The 22,718-nt window shown below is 44.4% G+C and overlaps 3 protein-coding genes across 3 annotated transcripts; 2 read left to right on the top strand and 1 right to left on the bottom strand.

The window, feature by feature from the left end:
- The first annotated feature begins 290 nt into the window (after positions 1-290).
- On the top strand, positions 291-1,153 carry LOC124686688. The gene has a single exon (XM_047220592.1). It carries the CDS (start codon positions 350-352, stop codon positions 923-925), a length of 576 nt encoding a protein of 191 aa, XP_047076548.1. The 5' UTR covers positions 291-349; the 3' UTR covers positions 926-1,153.
- Positions 1,154-6,491: 5,338 nt separating this feature from the next.
- Positions 6,492-10,123, top strand: LOC124686687. Its single transcript, XM_047220590.1, has 4 exons — positions 6,492-6,921; positions 7,811-7,924; positions 8,735-9,405; positions 9,656-10,123. Exons 1-4 carry the CDS (start codon positions 6,547-6,549, stop codon positions 9,936-9,938), a joined length of 1,443 nt encoding a protein of 480 aa, XP_047076546.1. The 5' UTR covers positions 6,492-6,546; the 3' UTR covers positions 9,939-10,123.
- A 7,800-nt stretch (positions 10,124-17,923) lies between these two features.
- Positions 17,924-19,918, bottom strand: LOC124689866 (putative pentatricopeptide repeat-containing protein At3g47840; the record flags this gene model as incomplete). The annotated part of the gene is made up of 1 exon (XM_047223326.1): positions 17,924-19,918. A coding segment is annotated over exon 1 (1,995 nt), but the record flags the coding sequence as incomplete, so codon positions are not given.
- Between the last annotated feature and the right edge of the window lie 2,800 nt (positions 19,919-22,718).

Raw genomic sequence — 22,718 nt, 5'->3', positions numbered from 1 at the left:
TTCAATGTTTAAAAATAAAGAATTATATGTAGCTCTGCCTCCAAAACGCCACTCTCGTCATTCTAGGTGTTATCGTTACTGGTCCGTACATGTATTCTTCAATAATGGAATTTGAAACTTTGCAATCATTGCATTGCATGTGCGTTTACACAATTGGACAATAAGCAAGGGATTGAAGTGATAAGACATGTCTCCGTTTCGTTGTCACGTTTCTGATCCTCGGTTCCTCACCACCTACGTCTATATATACTCCATTGTCCATTTGATCTCCACATCCAAGTTCCAACGAACTGCGAACAAAAAAGATCTCAATACTTCCACACACACACTGCACAAAAGCAAATATTCCATGGGAGCCAAGCTTTCCAGCTGTTTCAACCAGCGAGGCAGCCTCTCGCAGCAGGCGCACCAGCCGGCGCCAGTCAGGGTCATCGCTGCCGACGGCTCGCTGAAGGAGTTCCCGGCCAGCCCCCGCGTCACCGTCTCCGACGTTCTCGGCGGCGAAGCTGCGTCCTTCTTCGTGTGCAACTCCGACGAGCTCTACTTCAACGAGCCCCCACCGTCCCTGGCCGCTGGCGAGCTGCTCCAGCCAGGGCAGATATACTTTGTGCTCCCGGCGGCGGCGTTCACGCGGCCGCTGTCGAGCGCCGACATGGCCTCGCTCGCCGTGCGCGCGAGCTCGGCGCTCGCAGCCAGGCCACACCGGCGTGTCGGCAAGAACAAGAAGATGCGCGTCGTGCCGGTACAAGAGGAGCCAGAAAACCGCGAGGACGTCCTGTTCAACGAGAAGCTTAACGAGCGGACGCTCGGGGAGTTCGCAGTGGCGACGAGTCCGGCCAAGAAGACCGACGAGAAGCAGAAGCTCGCCGCGCGGTCGCGGTTGAAGCTGAAGCGGGTTCTGAGTGTCATTCAGGAGATTGCTTAATGAAGCATTCCGGTTGATTTATTTGTTCCTTTTTCGATCCATTTTTTAGGCTTAAGCCTAGATATTGAATTGGCTTTAGACCTTCAGTAGATTCAGAAGAGAAAAGAACCTGAATTCTGGGAAAGAGAGGTTGTAAATATCTCCCAGTACGTAGTATGATTCAGTGGGTGCAAAACTGCAGGAATGCAAAAGGTTGCTTCTTTAGCTGTCAATTACAGTACTATATTATCCTGTCTCTCCATGAAAGATCTGGTATGATGCAATGCAAGTATAAGAGCATCCCCACTCGTTGACGCTCCTCACGCCCAAATCCGGCGAAATTTTCGTCCGGATTGGACGAAAATTTGGCCTGCGGGGCAGTATATTTCCAGTCGTGTGCTCCTCAAGCGGCGTTTCTCGGGGAAAAAGAGGATGGCCTGGGGAGTCCGGACGAAAGAGGAGACACGTGGGCGTGCGCGGTTGGTTTTGCTCCATCCGGAGTCCCCGAGCGCTCCCCGGGGGGCCGGGGATGGCGTGGGATCGCCGGATGAATTTAGGCCCAAATCCGGATGAAAACGAGAACCCGGGGGAGCGACTGGACCGTTTTTCGCCGTCCGGATGTAAAAAACGGCTCGTGGGGGCTTCTCGGGGAGACGAGTGGAGATGCTCTAACAGTCCACGGTCTTATAACCCGACACTGGTTAAGGAATTGAGAACCATCATTAAAAAAAATCGATACTGAAGTTGCTCTCCTTAGGAATAAATCATTTGGACATAAGAAAATTTTCATACAAATTATAGGATTAGCAAAAATGAATGTAACACGTATAACTTCCTGAAAATATATATAGTGTACCAAATATAGATTTGACAGTAATGCATGATAACGATGTGAGTTTATATCCATATGTTTTATTCACAGTTTCAGTGCTTTTCGTCATGACGTATTAGATATATGTGTTGCTTGATTCACGTGCATTGTGACTTATACGATTTTTTTTTTGAACCAGGAGAGCCCCGAAGGGCTTGGAAGCTTTATATTAAAACACAAACAGTGGAGGTGTACAATAATACGGGGGACCCCATATGAAAAAGAAAACAATACATAGGTCCCCATTTTATGTGGAGAAGACCCTTCTGAAAAGCAATCAGGTCCCTCCCTATCTCCGATGCCGAGCCGAAGGTCAGCTGCACCGCCGTCGAGCACTGCCGCGGGGACGGAACCACTTGCTTCAGTGTCGACGTTGGACGCGGTCGCTGATCCAGAAGAAGGCCTCCACGCGGTCGCTGATCCAGAAGAAGGCCTCCGATGGAGGTTAAAAAGACGCCGGAGCTCACCGGCTTTGACGGACGGCACGCAGCTGTCAAGATGATGCCCGCCGATGTCGCTTCCAAGCTCCGGAAGTCCCCGGCGCCAGATTCCTTGCTAGCTCCGTCGGTGTGAAGCAACCCGCACTCCAGCACGTCACTCCTGCCACGGGTGGGTGAAGGCGGGCGGAGATGGTCGGAGACACAAGGCAAACTCCAGCGGTAGGGGAAAGTCCGAAGCTCCCCAGAGTGTCCTGGCCGCACCTTGTGCTCACTGCCTCCCTCTTTCTCTCCCTCGCCGCCACGGTCGGCCAAGAGAACTAGGGGAGAACAGCGGGCGCCGAAGCGGACCTGTGCACCCAATTGAACGAGCAGATCTTCCGAGCCGCAGACGCTGCCCCACCTACAACCGGCTTCCACCGAGGAAGCGTCATGCAGGGAGCCATGCTGCGACCTCCTAGCGCTGCTCCAGCACGCTGAGGAGTAGCTCGGCGTAAATTGGCCGCACGTGCTGACATAGTCGCCGTCGTCTTCATCTTCCTCCTCGCCTCCACGGCCGGTCAGGTCGATGTCGAGGACGTCGATGATGCAACAGTGGAGCCAAAAGCGCTTATTACCAAGGGCCTTCGCGAGCGAATCAGGCCCTGTCCACCCCCACCTCAGGGGCTTCACAGGTTCCCTGCTCAACCGCTCCCAAGTGCCGCGCCAGAGCACCTGGAGGACAAGACCCTTCTCCTCCCCTGCATCACCTCCGCCAGAACTCACCGTTCCCCACTCCATACCACCATGGCCGGCCAGCGGGAGAAGGGCGAGTACAGCAGCGATGAAATACAAGGGGAGGGAACTGACCTTGGGCTTATTAACGGAGATTCGTGGAGGAGAGGAAGGTGCCGCCGTCTCCGACCGCCGGAGCACCACGCCGCGCCGCCACCGCGTCAAATCGCACCAGATCTCGCCCCGAAGAACCAGTGCTCCACTCCAACAACTCGGCATCCCTTCGAAGCTCCTAGATCTACAGCTAAAGCCTACTCCGGCGCGTCCCCCTCCTTCACAATAGCATTCCAACCTTGTGTTGACCAGATGGTTAATATCACAGCAATAACAAGTACCGTATGGAATTAGTAGTGGATGTCAAACGATACAAGAAAGAAACTTCAGTCAGGCACCTGCTGGAGTGTACAGAAATCAGAAGTGCGAGACTTAGCTTAAAGATGTTTAACGCATAACGATCCTGACAAGTACATGACAGCCATCACCATCTATGGCTAGCTTGCCGAGTCAACCAAACCGTTAAATTATTGAAAAGTTCCACGGCGATTGGCTCGCAGGCGCTTCACAACTTAGTCAGTCAGCCGGTCAGAAGGTCAGTGCCGTGTTTCGTACTCCTGAATTGTCAAATGCCCCGGTTGCAAGGCAGCGAATTTACAATCGAGCGTGGACGTCAACAGGAGAAGCAGAGAGGAAGCTGTGAAAGGTACGGCGGTCAAGAATGAATGAGCTAGAATTGCAGGGCGCATCGAGAAGCGAGAGTCCCAGCTCTGTCAGTCATCGATAGCCAGGGCAGGTAACTACGCCCCCAGATCGGCCTTCTGAAGCTGGGAATGAGACGACGGTCAAGAATGAGTAACAGTTTTTGGCCAGTACCTCACATATCACAAAATTACATAAAAAATAGGGTGTAACTATTTCTCAGTCGAGTGAGAACTAGTTTCGTTCTCAGTCAGATAATATCATCAAATCTCAGTTGCAACTCATGTTGAAACTAATAACTAACACGAATCACAAAGTAAATCAAATATTGTAGGACTTGATTGAGCACGAACTTAGTTCACTAGCAAATTACAAAAGAATAACATTCCACTAGGTATAATGGAACTAGAAAAAGATGGAGCAGGACACTTGGAGCCTAATTGGAGAAGATTTTATGGTCTGTGCATGCGCGAGTTTGGCTTCATTGTTGTGTACCGTCAGCGTGGGTGGAGCCAGCGGTCTGATAGTGGGTGTACATAGTCTCCCAGATATCAATTTTTACATGGATTTTCTAATTTATTTAGAATATATTGCTCTAAACTTAGCTAATCAAATCGTTTTGTCAAAATATTGGGTCTACATTTGTACACCCAAGTCCCCAAGTAGCTCCGCCTATGACCGCCAAGTATTCCTCACAAATTTGAACACTTCATTTACTTTCTACTCCCTCCGTTCTAAAATAGCGTTGCAACTTTAGACACATTATAGTGTATAAATATATATGTATCTAAAAAATTTGTGACACTTATTTAAAACAGAGGGAGTATCATTTGCCAATGTGTAAATAAGGATGGCTTCACTTATTAGCTTTACTCCCTACATAAATTGCTTAAATTATAAGAAACAATGTGTGGTGTAATCTAGACTGGCTGTACCACAACGTGGTCAACGCTATCCTCTCTTTTGTGTAGTATATACAATTAATACTCCCTCCGTCCTAGAGTGTAAGTCATATTTCCAAAAACTATTTGTCCCATAACTCCCACATCTAAGGCATAATTTTATTTAATGAGGGAGAGAAAGGGGTTGCATGCACCAACGAGGGAGAGAAAGAGAATGCATGCACCAATAAGAGAGAGAAAGGGGATGCATGCACCAATGAGAGAGAGAAAATGAGACCCAATCAATTAATACCTTGGGCCAAGATATTCAAAAATTGTTACTTACGAACTAGGACGGAGGGAGTAGGTTTGATAACACTATCATAGCACCTAAAAAACAGATAACACTATCATAGCAAAAATAAAAATAAATGATTTCCCCACAACTAAAGATAATCCAAAATATTGGCTTAGCACAACTTTTGGATTCCTGCAATGCACAACATTTAGATCTTCCATTAACAAATATAGGCAAGATGTTTACGTTTTATGATATTTACATGTGTAAAATGACCAGCACCAAATTATTATTAAAATATAAAAATCCTGCTCCTACTATACAAGTCTTTCTTAGCAAATTGTACAGACTAAATACTAAGATTTTGTTTACATTTTTTGGTTTCCTCGGCGGCGACACCTGTAGGACGGCGGAGGTTGATGGTGGTGGCACCCAGGGACTGGATTGTTTTTCCTTCTTTTGTTCTAGGGTCTTGTTTGCATTTCTGAAGGCCTTTTCTTCAAATAATTGGTTCTTTAGGGCGACTGATGCAAGGACCTTTCTACAAATTGTACCTACCATATGTGCTAGTTGATGAATACAATGGGGTCTCTTGACCCTGCTCCTTGTCCGAGAAAAAAATCAGTTGAAATCTCTACTGCAAAAGTATGGCAATACTGAATGTTTGTATCCTATAATATTATCTACTCATATCACTTCAAATAAGATAAAATCGACATAACATAACCACATAATTAGAATTAGGCTTTAGGTTTTATGTATGTCGTGGCCTTTAAAGATCAAACTGGAACTAGCTTTTGTAGATGTTAATTTTGTTATTCTTACCTTACTTCTATTCTGTTGAAAAACATAGAGCGTTAGTTATTGTAATATATTTCGCTATTTTCTTGATTGTATGTTTCTTATGATTGATTTCATATGTTTAATTCTAATTTTATCCTATTGACTTCTAATTTATAAACCGTATTCTCACTTACATGCTGATCAGTTCAAGGTTCACGGAATCGTGCACCAAGACAGACCAACGTAATACTAAATCTACTTCCTCCGTCACATGCAACCTTCTTGAGATTTGTATAACCATACATCTCAACTTAGAGCATCTCCACCGAGACCCAAATCATAATTGACAGCGATTCAGGGTTTCATCTCAACCCGAGCTCAATACAAGCGCCGACAAATCTCAAAGAAACCCTGTAGGAAAGAAGGCTATGGAGCACGCCGATATGTATGAGCTACAAACTCCACGTAGGAAAATTCTCGCCGACCCACACATCAACCCCTCTATCTCTCTCATCTACCCCTTTCTTCTTTTTAATTTTCCCCTACCACTCAAACACACTCTCTCCACTATTCTTTGCTGCTGACACATGCTATTGGGTTAACTGGTATGGGCATTTTAATTTCTGGCCGGCGTTTGCTGCCGGCAATATCAATACGTGTTGCTGGCTAGTGGAGATGGCCGGTGGATATGCTCTTAGATAAATTTTAATCTTAGACATGTTTTATGCCACGGAGCGAGCAAGTCGATTCTCTTAATTTCTAGTACTAGTCAACCTAGTCAAGCACATGACTCCCCCTATTCCTGCCCAAATTCCTGGTCATCCCAAAGGCCCAAACTCGACTGAGAAACAACTCAAGAACAGGAAAAGCAAAGAAGGGCTGAAAAGCCCTAACCCGCTTCCATGGCGAAGCAGCAGTCCTCCCCCTCCGCCTCCTCGCCGGCGCGGAAGAGCCCGCAGCCTAGGCCGGCGGGGGACGCGATAGACCTCTCCGCCGCCGCCGCCACTGCCGCGTCCGGCCCTAACGCCTCCTCCTCTTCGTCGCCGCCGGCGGGGTTCATCTTCATGTGCAGCGGCGCGACGAAGCCCGAATGCTTCAGGTACAGGGTTCTGGGCCTGCCACGGGGCAGGCTGGACGACGTCTCCCGGATCAGGCGCGGCGCGGGGCTCTTCCTCTACGACTTCGACTCCAAGTACCTCTACGGACCCTACCGCGCCGACTCCGACGGCGGCCTCGCCCTCGAACCCGCCGCATTCAAAGGACGCTACCCAGCTCAGGTACCGCCCCTTCCACGCCCTCTTAAAAAATGGCAGGAGCAAAGATTGGAGCTTGATGATTTGCCATTCGATGCGTCACTGAGATGTGGGTCCTGGTGGTGGCACATTTCAGTGGCACGATAGTGGGGCAAATCATCACCAAGTCCCAATCTTTATGGTAGCAAATCCTAAAATTTACCTCAGTGTTAGGCACAATTTTATGGCTTGCCAGAAGCCAAATGGTGTATTTTTTACTGCACTGATAGAAGGAAGAGACAGGGGAAAAAAGAGTTTTCGTCAAATATGGATCATGTGGTGTCGGAAATTTGTGATATGATGATTGATGGGAAGTTGGTAACTTTAGGACTAGTTGTATATAAACCTATTGGTCTGAGAATGGTGATATTTCATTCACAAGCCGTGCAAGGAATTTGGTAGCCCCTGTCCCTCTCAATCCAATTGTTAACTGATTAAGTAATTTACTACTGGCTAGGGGATGAACATTGCCACACGTACATTCTTTGATAATATTATTATTTCGTTTTGTCTGAAATGCCACACTATCAATTATTTTCTTTTTTGCTTTTGGGGTTGTAGACTTCTTTTGTTTGCGTAAGCCCTTTTGATTACTCAAGCCACATCTATCCAAGGGGAGAAAAGCTTGTATTGCTTCTGTGCTCGGGATGATTGTAATGCTATCAGGTTGGCTGTTCAATAAAGCACTCTCCTCTCTAAATTTTTTTTTGGGGGTGTTGGACCACAAGATCCAAGTTAAGGATGAAAGTAATATTAGTTCCTCTTGGCACATATGATGCCCTTCAGTTTCCATTAACATCCAGCCATAAACTTCATAGATTAGCTGTACATTATTATTCTACCTTGAATGTTCACTGTCTTATTATATGTGCAGGTTAAATTTACGATTGATGGTGATTTCATGCCTATCCCAGAGAGTAGCGTAAGAAGTGCTATAAAGGAGAATTATTCCCGTGGGAAATTCTGGCCAGAACTTACCGTTATCCAAGTAAGTAGGAATCAGGATTTACTGATGTTGTGTACAGTACTTGGGGAGAGGTGAAACAATTGTGTCAAATCTTTCTTTTTATATGTTATTCTTCTACAAAGTTGTTCCAACATCAGGCAGTCTGTCAGATGAACACTGATTCTTTCTTATGTATGGTCTTCTGTATACATTAAACCAGTTAATTCACATCATGTAGTGCCTAGTTTGAACTTTGAACAGTAGTTTCTCACTCTGGACGAGAAGGATACGTGTAGGAAAAAAGATAATCAGAAGAACCCTGAAACACGGAATCCATTAATTCATAACTTGCTGTTGTGGTGTAAGCATATGCAGGGCCATAGAGGCAAGTCGTGATTGAGAGAGACTGCAATATATTTTTATCACTATGATTGAACTTTGAGGGATAAAATTTATCTTTTTAATGTTTTTTAATTCATCTCAGCTCTTTATTTTGTAGAAGTAGGCTCTAGTATAACTGCACCCACAAGGTTTCTAGTTGTATTTAAGATGTTTGGTAATTAAATTATTTCCTTGTCTTGAGAAAGGAAAACATTATATAGAGGTGACAAAAGTGGATATAATGGAAACAAGTTCTTTCTCTTCTAAATTTATGCACTCCAGTTTCTAGTTGGAATTACTGGTATATATTGACCTTTCATATCAGTGTATCAGCCAGTTGGAATGGGGGTGGGAATAGCTGCTTTATCCTCCATCTTTACGTTATGTCTTAATCTTAGCGGTGTGTAGCTATGAATTATATCATGCATTTACCAGCGTTGTATTTTCATTATTATTGGTATTGTGTTGTAGGTTGAGAAGCTGAGAGCATTGTTCCAGCCAATTAATGTACTGCCAGAGTCTGCATCATCTGCTGATAACAGGCATTATGTTGATAGCAGGCATCCTGTTCCATCTGCTGATAACATTCATTCTGCTCCATCTGCTGCTTACGTGCCTGCTTCAGGTTATCACCCAACATATCCAGCTATCAACAGGCATCCTGATCCCTCTACTGCTTACTTGCCTCCTTCAGCTTCTCACCCAACACAGCCAGCTATCAACAGGCATCCTGATCCCTGTACTGCTTACTTGTCTCCTTCAGCTTCTCACCCAACACAGCCAGTGCATTACCCAAGTGCTTATGTTCCTGCACAGGCTGCTCATCTGGTGCCACACGAGCCTTATGCACATCCATATTCTCACCTACCTCCTCCGACTGCTCAATTCACTGCGCCTGCTTACTATGCGACCCCAGCTGGGCATCCATATCAAGCAGGATATGAATCATATGATCCATTGCCGGCTGCCTACCACTATGCCCAAGCACCTCCTTCCTATTCCTATGTGCAAACCCAACACCTTGTGCCACAACATGTCCCACGCCCTGTCTATTCCACTGATCCCTATTTCGCTGCTAATCGGGATGATCCATATCGATTTGATGCTCTGAAATCTCATTACCAGGAAACTACTTCTGAGAGGTATGTATGGTAGCCACCAATTTGTCGTAGTACTTCCCATTCCATAATTTCTTCTACATTCATGCTAATTTTTGGATACCAATTTGTGTACATGTCAATGCCGGCTCATTGATGTCTCAAAGCTGTATTGTTCATCTAATTTAGATATTCCTGAAAAGGAATTACCTTCAGGGACAATGTAGATACATACTTTATGTGTTGGAAGTCAACCATTCATTGTGCTTTTGCCTTATGTATTTTTGTATTTCAGAACTGCCTATGGTTCAGCACATGAGAACTTGCAACTTGTCAGGCATTATGGGCATACCCCAAGCAGCGAGACTGCAGCACCTGAAGCAGCTGCAACGAACTTAGGGCTTGTTAGGAGTTATGGATCTGTTTCAGGCAGTACAACCGAAGGAACTACACAGACCAATGCTGATGGAGCTGCATCGGCGATCTACTCATATGCAGGTGCCCCAGCAACTACTCGGGCCGGGAATGCTGCTGCACCATCGGTATATGCCGTTGCAGCTGCAGCAGCCTACTTGTGATTGCTCTGTGACCATCTTATGTTTTCTGCTGACATGATCTTGTTGAGACGAGATGTCACTGCTTTGTCCGTTTGAGTCTTTGCCATTTTGCCAAGGGACTAGGATTTCAGATCATTAAAATGGCCTGTCCTTACTGCTGATATGGTAGGTATCGATGTATAAATGAATTCAGTTGCCGCCCTTTACTTTGTTAGACTGGTGGAGTGGTGGTAGTGTGGTACTATCTGGTAGTGGTACCTGTTGGTGCTAAGACTCTTGTGGTATACTGGTATATAAGCTTTACATAACTACAAAAAAAAAATCACATAGGATCCTGGGCTACTGATAGCCCGGTATTTTCCAGAAAAAATTGGCAACATTTTGAAGTTTCAAAAATTCTAAAAACAATTCTGGATGTAGATAATGGTGTACTCTACAACCATACGCAATCTAGACTTCAAAATACCTCATATTCTAGGATTAACAAAAATGACAAAATCTGACAAAATTTGGAGGTTTGAAAGTTTGCACTATTAACTACATCAAATGTCAGATTTGTCTTTTTTGAACAGCCCAAAATACTGGGTATTTACTGTGATTTTTTTGGGTTAGTAGTTACATAATTTCCTACATGCAGAATTTGTTCTTTGATTTTTTGAAACTTCAAAACGCTGTTTTTAACAATTCACAAAACGGGAGCCTAGGAACCATCCGGGACTGTTTTTTGAACGGCTCAAAGCCACGAGCAGGGAGAGATACTGATTGGTCTCTAAGCCACGGGCAGGGGGAGATACTGGTTAGTCTCTAACATAATTCATTTGAACAAGAGTCTTCGCCATAAGAATATGAATAGTTGCAGTTTTCTTTTGCAAAATACGAGGTTACATGTAGCCTGGGACCTGCAGTGATTTTCTTTTTTTGCAAGGATGAAACGGGGAGATATCTCCATTTGTCATTGGGTCATCGTCATCGTTCACCACGTTGAAGCTCGAACACTCTAGTTATGATACCGCTTCTCCTAAAAGATTAGATGCCACTCGTTGCAGCGCCGACACTTTCCCTTTTGCAAATATTGCTGAAAAGATCTGAAAATATAGTATAAAATATTCTTCAATATGAGAATTGTGAACACATATAGAAAAGATTAGATGAAATTGAAATAACTAGCAACTCATCTGCCGATGCCGTAGGAGAAGGCAAAAAGAAAGTTGTGAGCCTCCTTTTTTTTACAGCCAAGGTGTTTCTTTCCATGCGGGCATGACCGCAGAACTATTGGTATGGAAGTATCGATAAAAATCGTAAAAGTGGCACTGTAGTGATTCAATCCTTTGTATCGTTGGAAAAGGTAGAGAGATTTACTCGAAAAAAGCACGAGAAAGATATTTTTTAACAAAGATCTCAATTGCGGAAAGAAAAGACAGAAGTGGAAGGGTCAAACTCTTTTGTTGGGGAAAGATTAAAAGGACAAAAGATAAAATCCCCTGTTTAAAACATCTTAAAAATAGTTTTCGCTACTAAAGTCGTATTTTTGGTGGCCAAAGGAAAGAAAATCAGAAAAGAGGAAAGCTTTAATTATGAAGCGATGAAAAAAGAGTATAGTATGGACAAAAAACCCTGGATGATCGTAGGACGATGGAAAAAAAGAGAGGATAGTTTTCCAATAGCACTACACAAAAGCTGCAGCACCCGGAGCAAGGACAACGCTCACCGGTTGAAAGATGTGATGTATGATGGGGCAAGTTTTTTCAGAGATACAAGAAAGAAGGCAGAAGTATTTTCGTCGACTAAAAGAGGCGATGGATTATGGAGTATTTTTGTTTCTGAAGTTGCTATAGAACAAAATGGTAGTATTTTCTTCGGCTGCAAGAGGCAGTGGCTGATCGAGTAAGTATGTATTTTTAAAGGTACCATAGAAGAAGGTAATACTATTCTTCCCAGGTGAAAGAGGCGACGGATGGTGGAATAATTTTCTTTATGGTGCCGTAGGAAAACATAACATTATTTTTCCCGGGTAAAAGAGGTGGCGAATGATGGATTTTTTTTTCTTTCAAAATTACCGCTAAAGAAATGTGCACCCGTGAAGAATTACTAGCGGGCAATTACTGTCTAAAACTATGTTTGAGGTTGAAGATTGGTGTAAAAAGTATCACACTTGTGCGCCGTTGAGAAATTAGTTGCAAAAATATGCTCCTCGAAGGAATTACTATTAGGGCATTCAAGACTTCTAATCAGAGATCGCTTTCAGGAAAATACCACCTCGCGAAAATCAGTTAACGCAGAAACAGTGCCCCGATCTTTGGGGTGCCTATATGTAGTTACTGTCTCGTGAAAAATTAGTGCTAAATAGTTAACGCGAAAAATTACTGCGAAAGTTGAATTTTTGTACCGGCGAATTACTGCAAAAAAATCATTGTTAGAATCTGTAAAAAATTACTATCGGAAATTTATAAAAATGTCTACATGAATATGAAGAAAAAATGCAGACTAGGGCATTGTTCATGTATTATGAATGCCTGACCACTAAGGAGCGAGCAAAGGCCTCCGGCCTTTATATATAGTAGTAGGAAGGTTGTCGCGGCCGCACACCATGGTCTTAGTTGTTAGACTGCTTGCTATATTATTTTAGAAGATTTTCAATATATGGGTAATCTGAAGTATCGCAGAAGTGCTAGTGTGAAAGCAATGATCAAGAAATGTAAAAGTGTAAAATCACTTCTTTGAAATATCTTTAAAATAGCCTTTGCTATTACAAGTTCTATTTTAAATGGTCGAAGGGTAGGAATCAGAAAAGAGAAAATATATCCGTGGAGCGATGAAAAACACACGATGGTCGTAGGATGCTGAAAAAAAAGAGGGTGGTATGCGAGTAGCACTACAACAATAGTTGCAGTGCTAGGGGACGAGGACACACCTATTGAAAGATGTGATATACAATAGAGCATGTCTTTTTTTTCAGAGGTACCGGAAGGATGGTAATAGTATTTTTGACGACTAAAAGAGGCGGTGGATGGTTAGTACTTTTGTTTCCGATGTTGCTACATAAGGAAATGGTAGTATTTTTTCCAGCTGAAAGAGGTAGGAGGTGATGAAGTATGTATATCTTTCTAAAGGTATCGTAGAAGGTAATAGTAGTATTCTTCATAAGTGGAGAATTCCATGGACATTACATTTTTTCGATGGTGCCATAGAAGAACACAACATTATTTTTTCCGGATAAAAAGACGGGCGAATGTTGGATTTTTTTGAATTACATTGACGAATTATGCACCAGGGAATATTGAATAATTATTGATGGGTAATTATTGTCTAGAACCACGGTTGAAGAATCATGTGAAAATTACCACACGTATACGCCATTAAAAAATGACCGTCGCATAAATATGCAAACCTCAAATAATTACTATTAGGTAGTTTAACTTATAGTTGACATCGCAAAAGTTGACATTAAAGATTTCCACATAGAAATAGCTTTCGGAAAAATGTAGGTAATTACCGCCTCACGAAAAATTATTGTCGAAACTATTGAGGTTAAAATTACCAGGCTAGTGCGCTGTTGAAAAATTACCATCGTAGAAATATGCACCTTCGAATAATTAATATTAGGTAGTTAACAACCTGTTTCATAGTTGACCTCGGCAAATTACCTTTGACGTCCAAGATTTGTACCAAAAAATTGCTTTCAGAAAAATACAGGCAGTTACCGCCTCACGAAAAATTACTGCTAAATAGTTAACGCGACAGATTACTGCGGAGATTGAATATTTTTACCGGCAATTTACTGCAAAAAAATACCATCACACTTTAAAAGGTTATTATTGGGAATTTAAAAAAAATCCCAAAAAGTAAAAAAAAAAAGAGAACCGTTCACACGCACTGCTGGTACATGTGAAGAGTGAACACATCGTTATGCGAGCAGCAAAAGGCCCGAGAGTGATATTTTGGCGGTGAGAGCATATGATCTCTTTATTTTTAAATACATGTTAGACACATTTAAAATGTTAAAAAATTGAAATAAATAATTCACACATATATTTTCATGTGCTACACGCTCATAAAGTCGATTCATGAAAAATAGAGTTGTCTTGTGGCGTGTGTAAAGAAGACAAAATTCGGTTCTAAATATAAGGCCTTTCATAAGAAATTTTTCTCTCTTTTACATAATTAGTTTTTTGCGAAACATGATGAACACACACATATATATCATGGAGACGTACATGTAGATTTTTTTGTTAAAAAATTTCGACACTTCAAAATATGTTTTTTGAGGTAGAGGGAGCAAACACACCCAGGAACTGAATTGAGTTTCCACAAAAGGCTCCAGCTTTTATACAGGATATTATTACTATATTATACAGTACTATGAAGAGAGGGAAGGCGATGTCTTCCCCAAACTTAAAATTTTCGCTCTTTGATTATTTTCTCCAAAAGCCTCGATGATCACTTAAAACTTTCTAAAACTTCACTTATCCAATATTCGTTTGCATAAATAATATTGGCCATTTGCAACTAATAATAATGGCCTTTGAATAATGAAGAGAAAAATTACTAAAAGTGCTACCTATTATTTTCCTACAATAGGTGCATTTTTTCAAATCTGATGGGATCTATAGATTGTCTATTTATCAAGGGAAATTTACAACCCGCTTTAATTAAACAATGACAAAGCCAATGTAAATCTAACAAAGTAGTTTTACTGAAAAACAGAGATGTTTAAAACCGCCTGGGTCAAAAAAATCCACAAAGTTTCAATACAACTATAAATTACATGCAGATTCTGTATTTTTAATGTGGAAGAATAAAATAGCATGAATATGCTAAAATTTCAGAGTAAACATTTTATATTGCAGCAACTAAATAAACCTCCAAATAATATTTTGGTCAATTTCAATGGTAGCACTAAGGCTTCTAGTGACTGGGGTTGGCTTTATGAATGGCGAACAAAACAAATCAAGAATGTATAAAAGCTAAAACTAACCAATGTGTTATGTTCTACTATTTCCATTTTGAGACCAAATATGCTGGAGGTATTGGTCAGTTTGTGGCGTCAATCATTTTGACCATTATAACAGGACAATGTTGTCCAGAAAATCTCAAATTTATACTATAGGCTTTTGAACAAATATGAGCATTGAAAATTAACTAGTACGATAAAAGTGATTTGTATTGCTTGGAAGGGGCTGAGCGAAATAAGGAGAGGTATAGTGAGATATTTACTTGCAAAAGGAGAGAATTACATATGGGGTAACTTGGGTGCACCCTGTTTCAGATACTAGGTTACATAATAAAGATCATAGACGAATGGGGGGAAAGGGGGAGAACATATTGGGTTGCTGGCAAGGAAAATAATAGTTAATTGGAGTCAGATTGTTATCATTTTTCTTAACTTCCAACTGGAGTGAGGACGAGGCTTCATTAGAGGTTCCTTTGGCGGGAAGGGCACCGGAAAATACCATCTGGTGGCCTGCGAAAAACTGCAACCTTAGAGACCATGGGGTAGGGGGGGGGGGTCTCATTTGCTATACTTGGATGTGCGAATCATGTCTTGTTAGGCAAGTGGTTATGGAAGCTGCATTATCTTTTACGAGGACATTGTGGAGGTCAAATAATTGTGCTTGGGGAACACTGTTAATCTGATGTTTACTACTCCCTCCGCCCCGAAAAAGATTCCACAGACTTGTCTAAATTTGGATGTATCTGTACACTAAATAGTGTCTATATACATCTGAATTTAGACAAATCAGCGACATCCTTTTCAGGACGAGTATTCTATGTTTTTACAATTGCCTAAAGCTCTTTAATACAATGTACTAGCATAAGAGTATGTTCAAGCTTTAAATGATTTTGAAAATTAGTGTTTTATGTGGTCAGTTTCTAAGAGAAGTATTCTCAGTGAGGATACTTGCATAGCGGCTGGAAAGGATCTTCAGATTGCCAATTTTGCGGACAACACATGAGGACGTGAATCATTTATTCATTTAATACCCCCTTGCAAAATCACCATTTGGAATACCCTGAGTTGTAACTTTAATTTACCACAACTACCGAGCACAGTAGATAATGTGTGGATTAACCAACTTCGATTAAATGAAAAAGGAATGATTATGACTGGTATACATGCTCTGTTCTGGGTTATATTGAAGTTTTTGGAACAAATCATGCTTTGAACATAAACTGGTGCTGGTTTCAGTTGTTGTGGTTCATCAGATGAATCATTGGCTTACGTTTTGGTCGGCATTGCATAGAAAGGAGGAAATGCAAAATCATATCAGGTGGGGGTTCACTGATCAAAGAAGCAACAAGTGAAATTTCCAAGCTGACAAAGTGCGGAGACCCCTGCAATTACATTTGACGAAGCTAGCTAGTGTTTGTTTTCTAGATGGTGCTCCTGCTACTTTTAAGGGTGTGACAATTTGCTCCTAATGGTTAACATCAATGATCTGTCCTTTCCTTTTTGTCCAACATTCCACCAAGGAAACATCAGTAACATTTTCCAGACTTAAGAGCAAAGAAGAAAAGGGGAAAACAGTACAGCATAGAGAAAACTAACTTAATTATCCAGTTATTTTCAGAACAATGAGATTACATAGTGAATTATTCATGCAAATACTAAAGACCATAGGTCACTATAAATATCAACAACTAATAAAGATGACAGGTTACTATTAATATCAACAGTCACCCTCTACTTTCAGAAAACAATTGTATCTGGGACTTAGCCCTGCAGCAGGGTTGATGTCATCAAATGGATAAAGAAGCACAACCTTAAGAAAAGACTTTCAACTTACCTGTACTTGGGTGTAACACTATGGCAACCCTGAGAGCATTATAAAACCTTTTAAATTCCCCACTCTTGGTCCTCTGATCTTTCTAATGCCATATGTGAAATCGAATGGTTGGACTCCCATCTCATCCAGATATTCAACTGGAGGCTGCAAGTTGAACCACTTATAAGAAATGCTAGTGCTAATAAGTTCAAGGGGGGAAAGTTCAATTTTTTTTTCAAGAAAGTAAAAAGTGTTCTGAAATAACCTGAGGCGGTGAGTTCCTCTGCTGTTGTTTTTGTGATAATGACGGTTTCTCACCTTTATAAAGTAATGTGCACCTTGAAACTAGCACTTCACAGTATATTGGAATGACAAAGGTGGAGTTTTATAGTGACCCGTAGATGAGGCTTTTGGGGACTTGACTTGAGTACATTCCTTCCAGAGCTACATAAGCTGCTTAGTCAATAAGTATGATATACATGTTGACGCAACTTTGGATGCCAGTGTGGCAATGTTGCTGGAAAGAATGTTAATTTCTCTACTGTGAAATATGTTCTTTCAAAAGAATGGAGCGGGCAGGCGGATGCTTCTTAGGTGAGAAAAATTGCATCACACCGCTTGTCACATGCTTGTCTCTCCAAGCCATTGTGCGAAGCTGCAAGCTTTGCATTAGTTGATAGAGCAAAGAGTGATCTTCTTCGATACAATTTTGATGCAGATATAGACTTGTCACAGTTTAGCCTTTAGGACATGAAAACTACCTTGGGTAATTTGATTGGATTTGAAGTTCATCGCTCTGGTCTGTAGTAAATGCAGATCTGCTACTTTTGGCACCTGCCTGAATGCTGAAGCTCCAACAAGCAAACTCTTGCCTCATACATGTATTTTGCAGAGAATGAGCCATCTAACGATGAGGGTACCAAGATCAAAGCCCGCATTACGTATCAAAAAACTATTCAATCAGTACTTCAACACAGCAGCCAGACTACTGAGCCACATTACTGCCTTAGTGCTCAACGTGCCGGACTTCTGTATTTTTTTTCCTTTCAACTCTTTCACCTTCTGATATTAGTGCGTTAACTGTTAAGTATTAACCATCAGCTCCACCTCAGATGCTAAATTCATCTGATCGGGTACATAGCGAGCCATTCCAACTCCATAATAAATCAAGCCAAGCATCTCACAGATCACATCGTCTTGGGGATGTGTTCGGTCACCTGCAACAAACACCCCGACTCCCCTCTCCTCCCCTCCAACTGTGATTGATGACCACCCTACCCCTTTCACAACCCCTTTCTGCTTCATCATATGCCTCTCCTGTGCAGCCTCACACCATTGTCCCTTGCTGGCATACAGATTTGCCATTGCCACATGTGCTCCTGATCTCCATGGCTCTGCCTCCATTGTCATCTTTGCAGCTTTCTTTCCGATTTCCTCTTCCCCTCGAGCTGCACATGCCCTAAGCAAAGATGTCCAAACAACACCATCTCTCTCATTAGCTGCCATCCTACCAATCAACTCCTCAGCCTCATTTATTCTACCAGCTCTGCCCAGCAAATCCACAACACAGCCATAGTGCTCCTTTGCAGGCTCCAGTCCGTAGCTTTTGCTCATTGCATCGAGGTATCTTAATCCAAGCTCGACTTGGCCAGCATGACAGCAAGCACTGAGCACGCCAATGAACGCAACATGGTCCGGCTTTAACCCAGCATGGCACATTTGCTCAAACATTTCAAGTGCTCTTTTGCTGTAACCATGCTCAGCATTCCCAACGATCATCGCAGTCCACGAAACCACATCATCTTTCGTACGATTGGAAAATACGGCATCAGCATCTGACATGCTGCCACTCTTTCCATACATGCCAATGAGCGCACTCGTGATCATTGCATGGTGTTCAAGTCCAGCAGCTAAAGCAAGTGCATGGAGTTGGCGACCAGCGTCCAGCGCCGCAGAAGTTGCGCACACACTCAGGAGACTGGCAAGAGTAAACTCATTTGGATTAGAACACTGGTTCCGTCGCATTTCAGAAAACAGCGCGAAAGCCTCCCCAACAAGCCCTTCCTGCGCATAGCCTGATATAATTGCACTCCAGGAGACAACATCCTTGGTAGCACTTTCCCGGAACACGGCATCAGCTGCCGAGAGACGACCCGCGGAGCGTGCGTAGAGTGTGACCAGCGAATTGGCCACTGAGCGGGCACTGGCGTACCCTCTTTGTGCAGCTTGCGCATGCAACTGCTCTCCAAGACAGACGTGTGAAATATCTGCACAGGCAGCAATAACCGCAGCGTATGTGTAGTTGTTGGGCGTCGCCGCGTTCGATGCCTCGTCACGAAGCATTGCGACGAACGCCTGGATGGCCTCCCTGGCACGACCGGACTGCACATAGGAGGATATCACAGTCGTCCAGGCAGCAACGTCGCGCGAGCCCATGCAGCCGATCGCGGCCACCACGCGGTCGACGTCGCCGCAGCGCGCGTACAGCGTGGCGAGGGTGTTGGCAACGTAGGGCGTGGCGTCGATGCCGAGCTTGGCGCAGAGCGCGTGCACCTCGCGGCCGCGCAGCAGCAGCCTGGCCTCGGCGCACGCGGTGAGCACAGCCGCGCATGCGTGCGAGTCGCAGGGCACCCCAGAGGCGCGCATCTCGGCGAAGCGGCGGAGCGCGTCGTGGCGGCGGCCGGCCCGCGTCAGCGCGCCCACGAGCGTGGTCCATGAGACCACGTTCTTGCTTGGCATTTCGTCGAACACCCTGAGCGCCAGCGCGAGGCGGCCGGCCTTGGCGTAGGCGTCGGCAAGCGCGGTGGCGACGAAGACGGAGGAGACGGCCGAGGACCTGACGGCGAAGGCGTGCAGCGAGGCGGCGTGGCCGGCGTCGGCGGCCGCGGCGCAGGCCTTGAGCGCGAGGCTGACCACGAAAGGGTCGGCGGCCGGGAGCGGGGAGGCGTGGATGCGGGAGAAGAGCGCCATGGCGCCGGTGGAGTCCCCCGCGGCGGCATGGCCCGCGAGCAGGGCGGCGTAGGACGCCTCGTCGCGGTGCGGCGCTCCGTCGAACAGGGCCTGCGCGTCCTTGAGGCGGCCTGACTGCACCAGGCGCTTCAGCCGGGCGTTGAGGTCTTGCAGTGGCGGCACGGAGAAGGGCGGCCGGTGCGTGTCGGGACGAAGGGGAACGGCGTCGGACCAGATGGAGCGACGGAGACGGAGACGGAGGGATTTTACGCGCGCCAGCGCCACCATTGGGGTTTGGATTGGAGAGAGCATTGCAAATTATCATATCGCCATTAATTCAGAAGCAGGGTTTCAAGACTGAAGAAACCCAACGACCGATCCCCTTTGCCACCGATGTAGGCAACATCATTCCCATGAAACATACGACAATGCTTGGGACATCATTCCCATGAAACAACCAAATTTTCCCTTTACAAGAATTCTCGATTGATTCTATGTATAAAGTACTAATCCTGTCAGACCTACAGCTCGGCATGGGCAGCCCGGCCCGACCCGACCAGACTTGCACTTCGGGCTATTTGATCTCGACGGCCGAGCTGAGCTTGGGCTTTCAATTTTTCCCGTCGCTCATTCTCACCCTCCGGACCCTCGTGCTTGTTCTCGAGGACGCATGTGCCAATTGCATATGGAGCAACTCTCCGTCCTCACAGCCTTGTCATCCCTTGGTGTCCCGGAGTTGGGTTGAGGTTGTGTGCCGCTCGTTGTCGCCTGTAACATCGCCGTCAAGGGACTCTCCAAGGTGTTGCAAGGAGTTCAATGTCAACGCGAGTTTTAACTCTCGCCATTAGTGCAAGTTTGCTTTGATGTGCATGGAGTTCACTCAGTTAGTTGTTAACCGCGTCAAGGAGGCGTCTCGCCCCACCCACCGCGTGAAGAGGTGGCAAGTCTCAATCTATTTTTTGGCACGCGTTGGTATGTCTTTAGAGTCAACGGAGGTGTGTTCTCGCCACAGTGCGGGCTTCACTTTCGCTTGGCTACAATTGAGATCACACCAGAGCTACATGAATTGTGTGGGAATTCTTCTGCGGTGCCTCAGCTCCTAGAGTTCAGTGGTGGTGTGGTGATGCCTCCTTCCGTCGAGGAACTGAGGTCCGACTCGTACGAGATATTGGCCGTGACTTCTCCGCCGAGTCAGGCACTTGGCTTTGAGAAGAGTGATGTTGTTGACGATGTTGTCTCTATCTTGCTTGAGTCCGACATGTCCATGGTTCCTTTGGTGATGGGGTTGCTAAGTCTGGACTGTTGGCAACAATACCCGGCGGTCGTCGCTAAAGAGGTTTGCGATTTTTCCCGCCACCATATGGTTGTTGCCTAACCTGGATCCATGATTGGTTGATGGGTACGCACCTCACCCCAATGCCATGGCATGTCTTTATCGACGCGGTGTTGGAGTGTTGTGTTTGGAGTTTGTGTCGCGTTGTGGTTTCTTGTGTTGGCTAGTGAGTGTGACCCTCTTATCCGGGTTTTTGTTAGACTTTATTTGTGTGGACTTGGCTTTCTTGTTGTAGGTTTGCGCTCGGTTTTCTAAAAAAAAAAGAACTGAGCACTGCTCTCTTCTTAATAGATGACGTAAAGTTTTTGCCTCCGTTTAAAAAAACAGTCATCTTATTCACATACAATGGACATCTGGATTATCCGTCTCCAAATGACAGTGCCAATGTTTTTCCCTAACCCCTTGGTGACGTAGTTCTGCTACCTCTGCTATGAGGTTGAAGAAAGCGACTCCGGCGCTAACCATAATTCCGTTAGTCAGAAATTTGAAGCTTCGGTCAACACCTGCCAGTTCCTGCTCTAGGAACCTGCAGGTTAATAACATACATAAACGCGGTAAGGGAATTAGCGGATTCTGGTATGATCCGCGACTGCAAGACAAATCGTCTGCTAATTACTTACTTGGCGTAGGAGTCGTAGCCTAGACGCCTTGCTGCTTCGCGAGCTTCAATCGTCGCCTTGCTGTCGAAACCAAAGTAGAACCGCGGGGGCGATGGAACCCGACCCTGCAGCCACAGATCGCGTAGCGCCGAGGGTCAGATTTTCAAAGAACCCAGCAAAACTGAAAGAGATTGAGACGATCGATGGGGATGAGATGTGGGGATATATTGAACTGACTTGAGGTTGAGGGAGGTTGGCGGCGGCCTTGCTCATGGTCATGGGGCTGGTGACCGTCCAGCGAGAGAGGAGGTGTCGGAACGCGTTCGCCGCCATGGCTCGTCGAAGCTTTCTGTTTTCCTTGAGGATGAGCGCTCCGTAGTCGAAACAGATGCCACGATTGACACGGGCTTTCTTTCTCGAAACCTAATTAGTGAGTCGCTGCTGAAATCGAATATATAGGGCCGGAAAGCGGCTCCGGCTCTAGAATCCTATACCGGATCGGAAACCACGTATGGCCGTGTCTTTGTCAGAATACAGCAAACTAATCGGACGGGATAGTTTTAGAATTTAGATTGATGACCTATATGACTAACTTTTTTCTTTTACACAGACACTCTATGTTTGGACTGATGATCTACCAAGATTTATTGTTGCTTTGTTAATCGATGATGTTTCTGTTATTCACTTAATAACATGAAGGTCCGTTGTCCAAATAACATGGTTTGTGCAACCTTTCCGAACACCTCAAGCCGCTTGCTCATATGTTGGCTTGTTAGAGCATCTTTAGGCGATGCCAAAAAAATTAGAGGAGCAAACGGCGAGGTAAAATAGAGGAGAATAATTTTGCTCCTTTAAAAAGTGGCCACCAGATTGAAACTCGCAAATTTTAAATGACTAAATTTATTTGACAACATTTTGCAAACATCTCAAACATACAAAGTTTAAAAATGCATACATATTATCCAAAAAAAAAACAGCAAATTGATCAAGTGTGATCAAAAAGCACAACATAACATGAATATGTTGTCGAGGCCACCACCACCTCGGCCCCTCAAACACCACCACCACTACCACCACTCTCTCAGGCCAAGATCTTTGCCCGGATCATCACCCAATATGCCCTAGCTTTCAATGAGCTAGGGTTCATGAACATGAT

This window comes from Lolium rigidum, chromosome 2 (assembly GCF_022539505.1).
Source record: "Lolium rigidum isolate FL_2022 chromosome 2, APGP_CSIRO_Lrig_0.1, whole genome shotgun sequence".
NCBI classification, from domain to species: Eukaryota; Viridiplantae; Streptophyta; class Magnoliopsida; order Poales; family Poaceae; genus Lolium; species Lolium rigidum.
The sequence above is the reverse complement of the archived record's forward strand: the minus strand, read 5'-3'. Positions and strand labels throughout refer to the sequence as shown.

What these genes read in the sequence shown, in the direction of transcription:
- LOC124686688 (XM_047220592.1), top strand. Translation starts at nt 350, where the DNA reads ATGGGAGCCAAGCTTTCCAGCTGTTTCAACCAGCGAGGCAGCCTCTCG.
- LOC124686687 (XM_047220590.1), top strand. Translation starts at nt 6,547, where the DNA reads ATGGCGAAGCAGCAGTCCTCCCCCTCCGCCTCCTCGCCGGCGCGGAAG. An exon ending in AAGGACGCTACCCAGCTCAG is followed by an intron (nt 6,922 to 7,810) that starts GTACCGCCCCTT and finishes TTATATGTGCAG; the next exon opens with GTTAAATTTACGATTGATGG. An exon ending in CAGGAAACTACTTCTGAGAG is followed by an intron (nt 9,406 to 9,655) that starts GTATGTATGGTA and finishes TTTGTATTTCAG; the next exon opens with AACTGCCTATGGTTCAGCAC.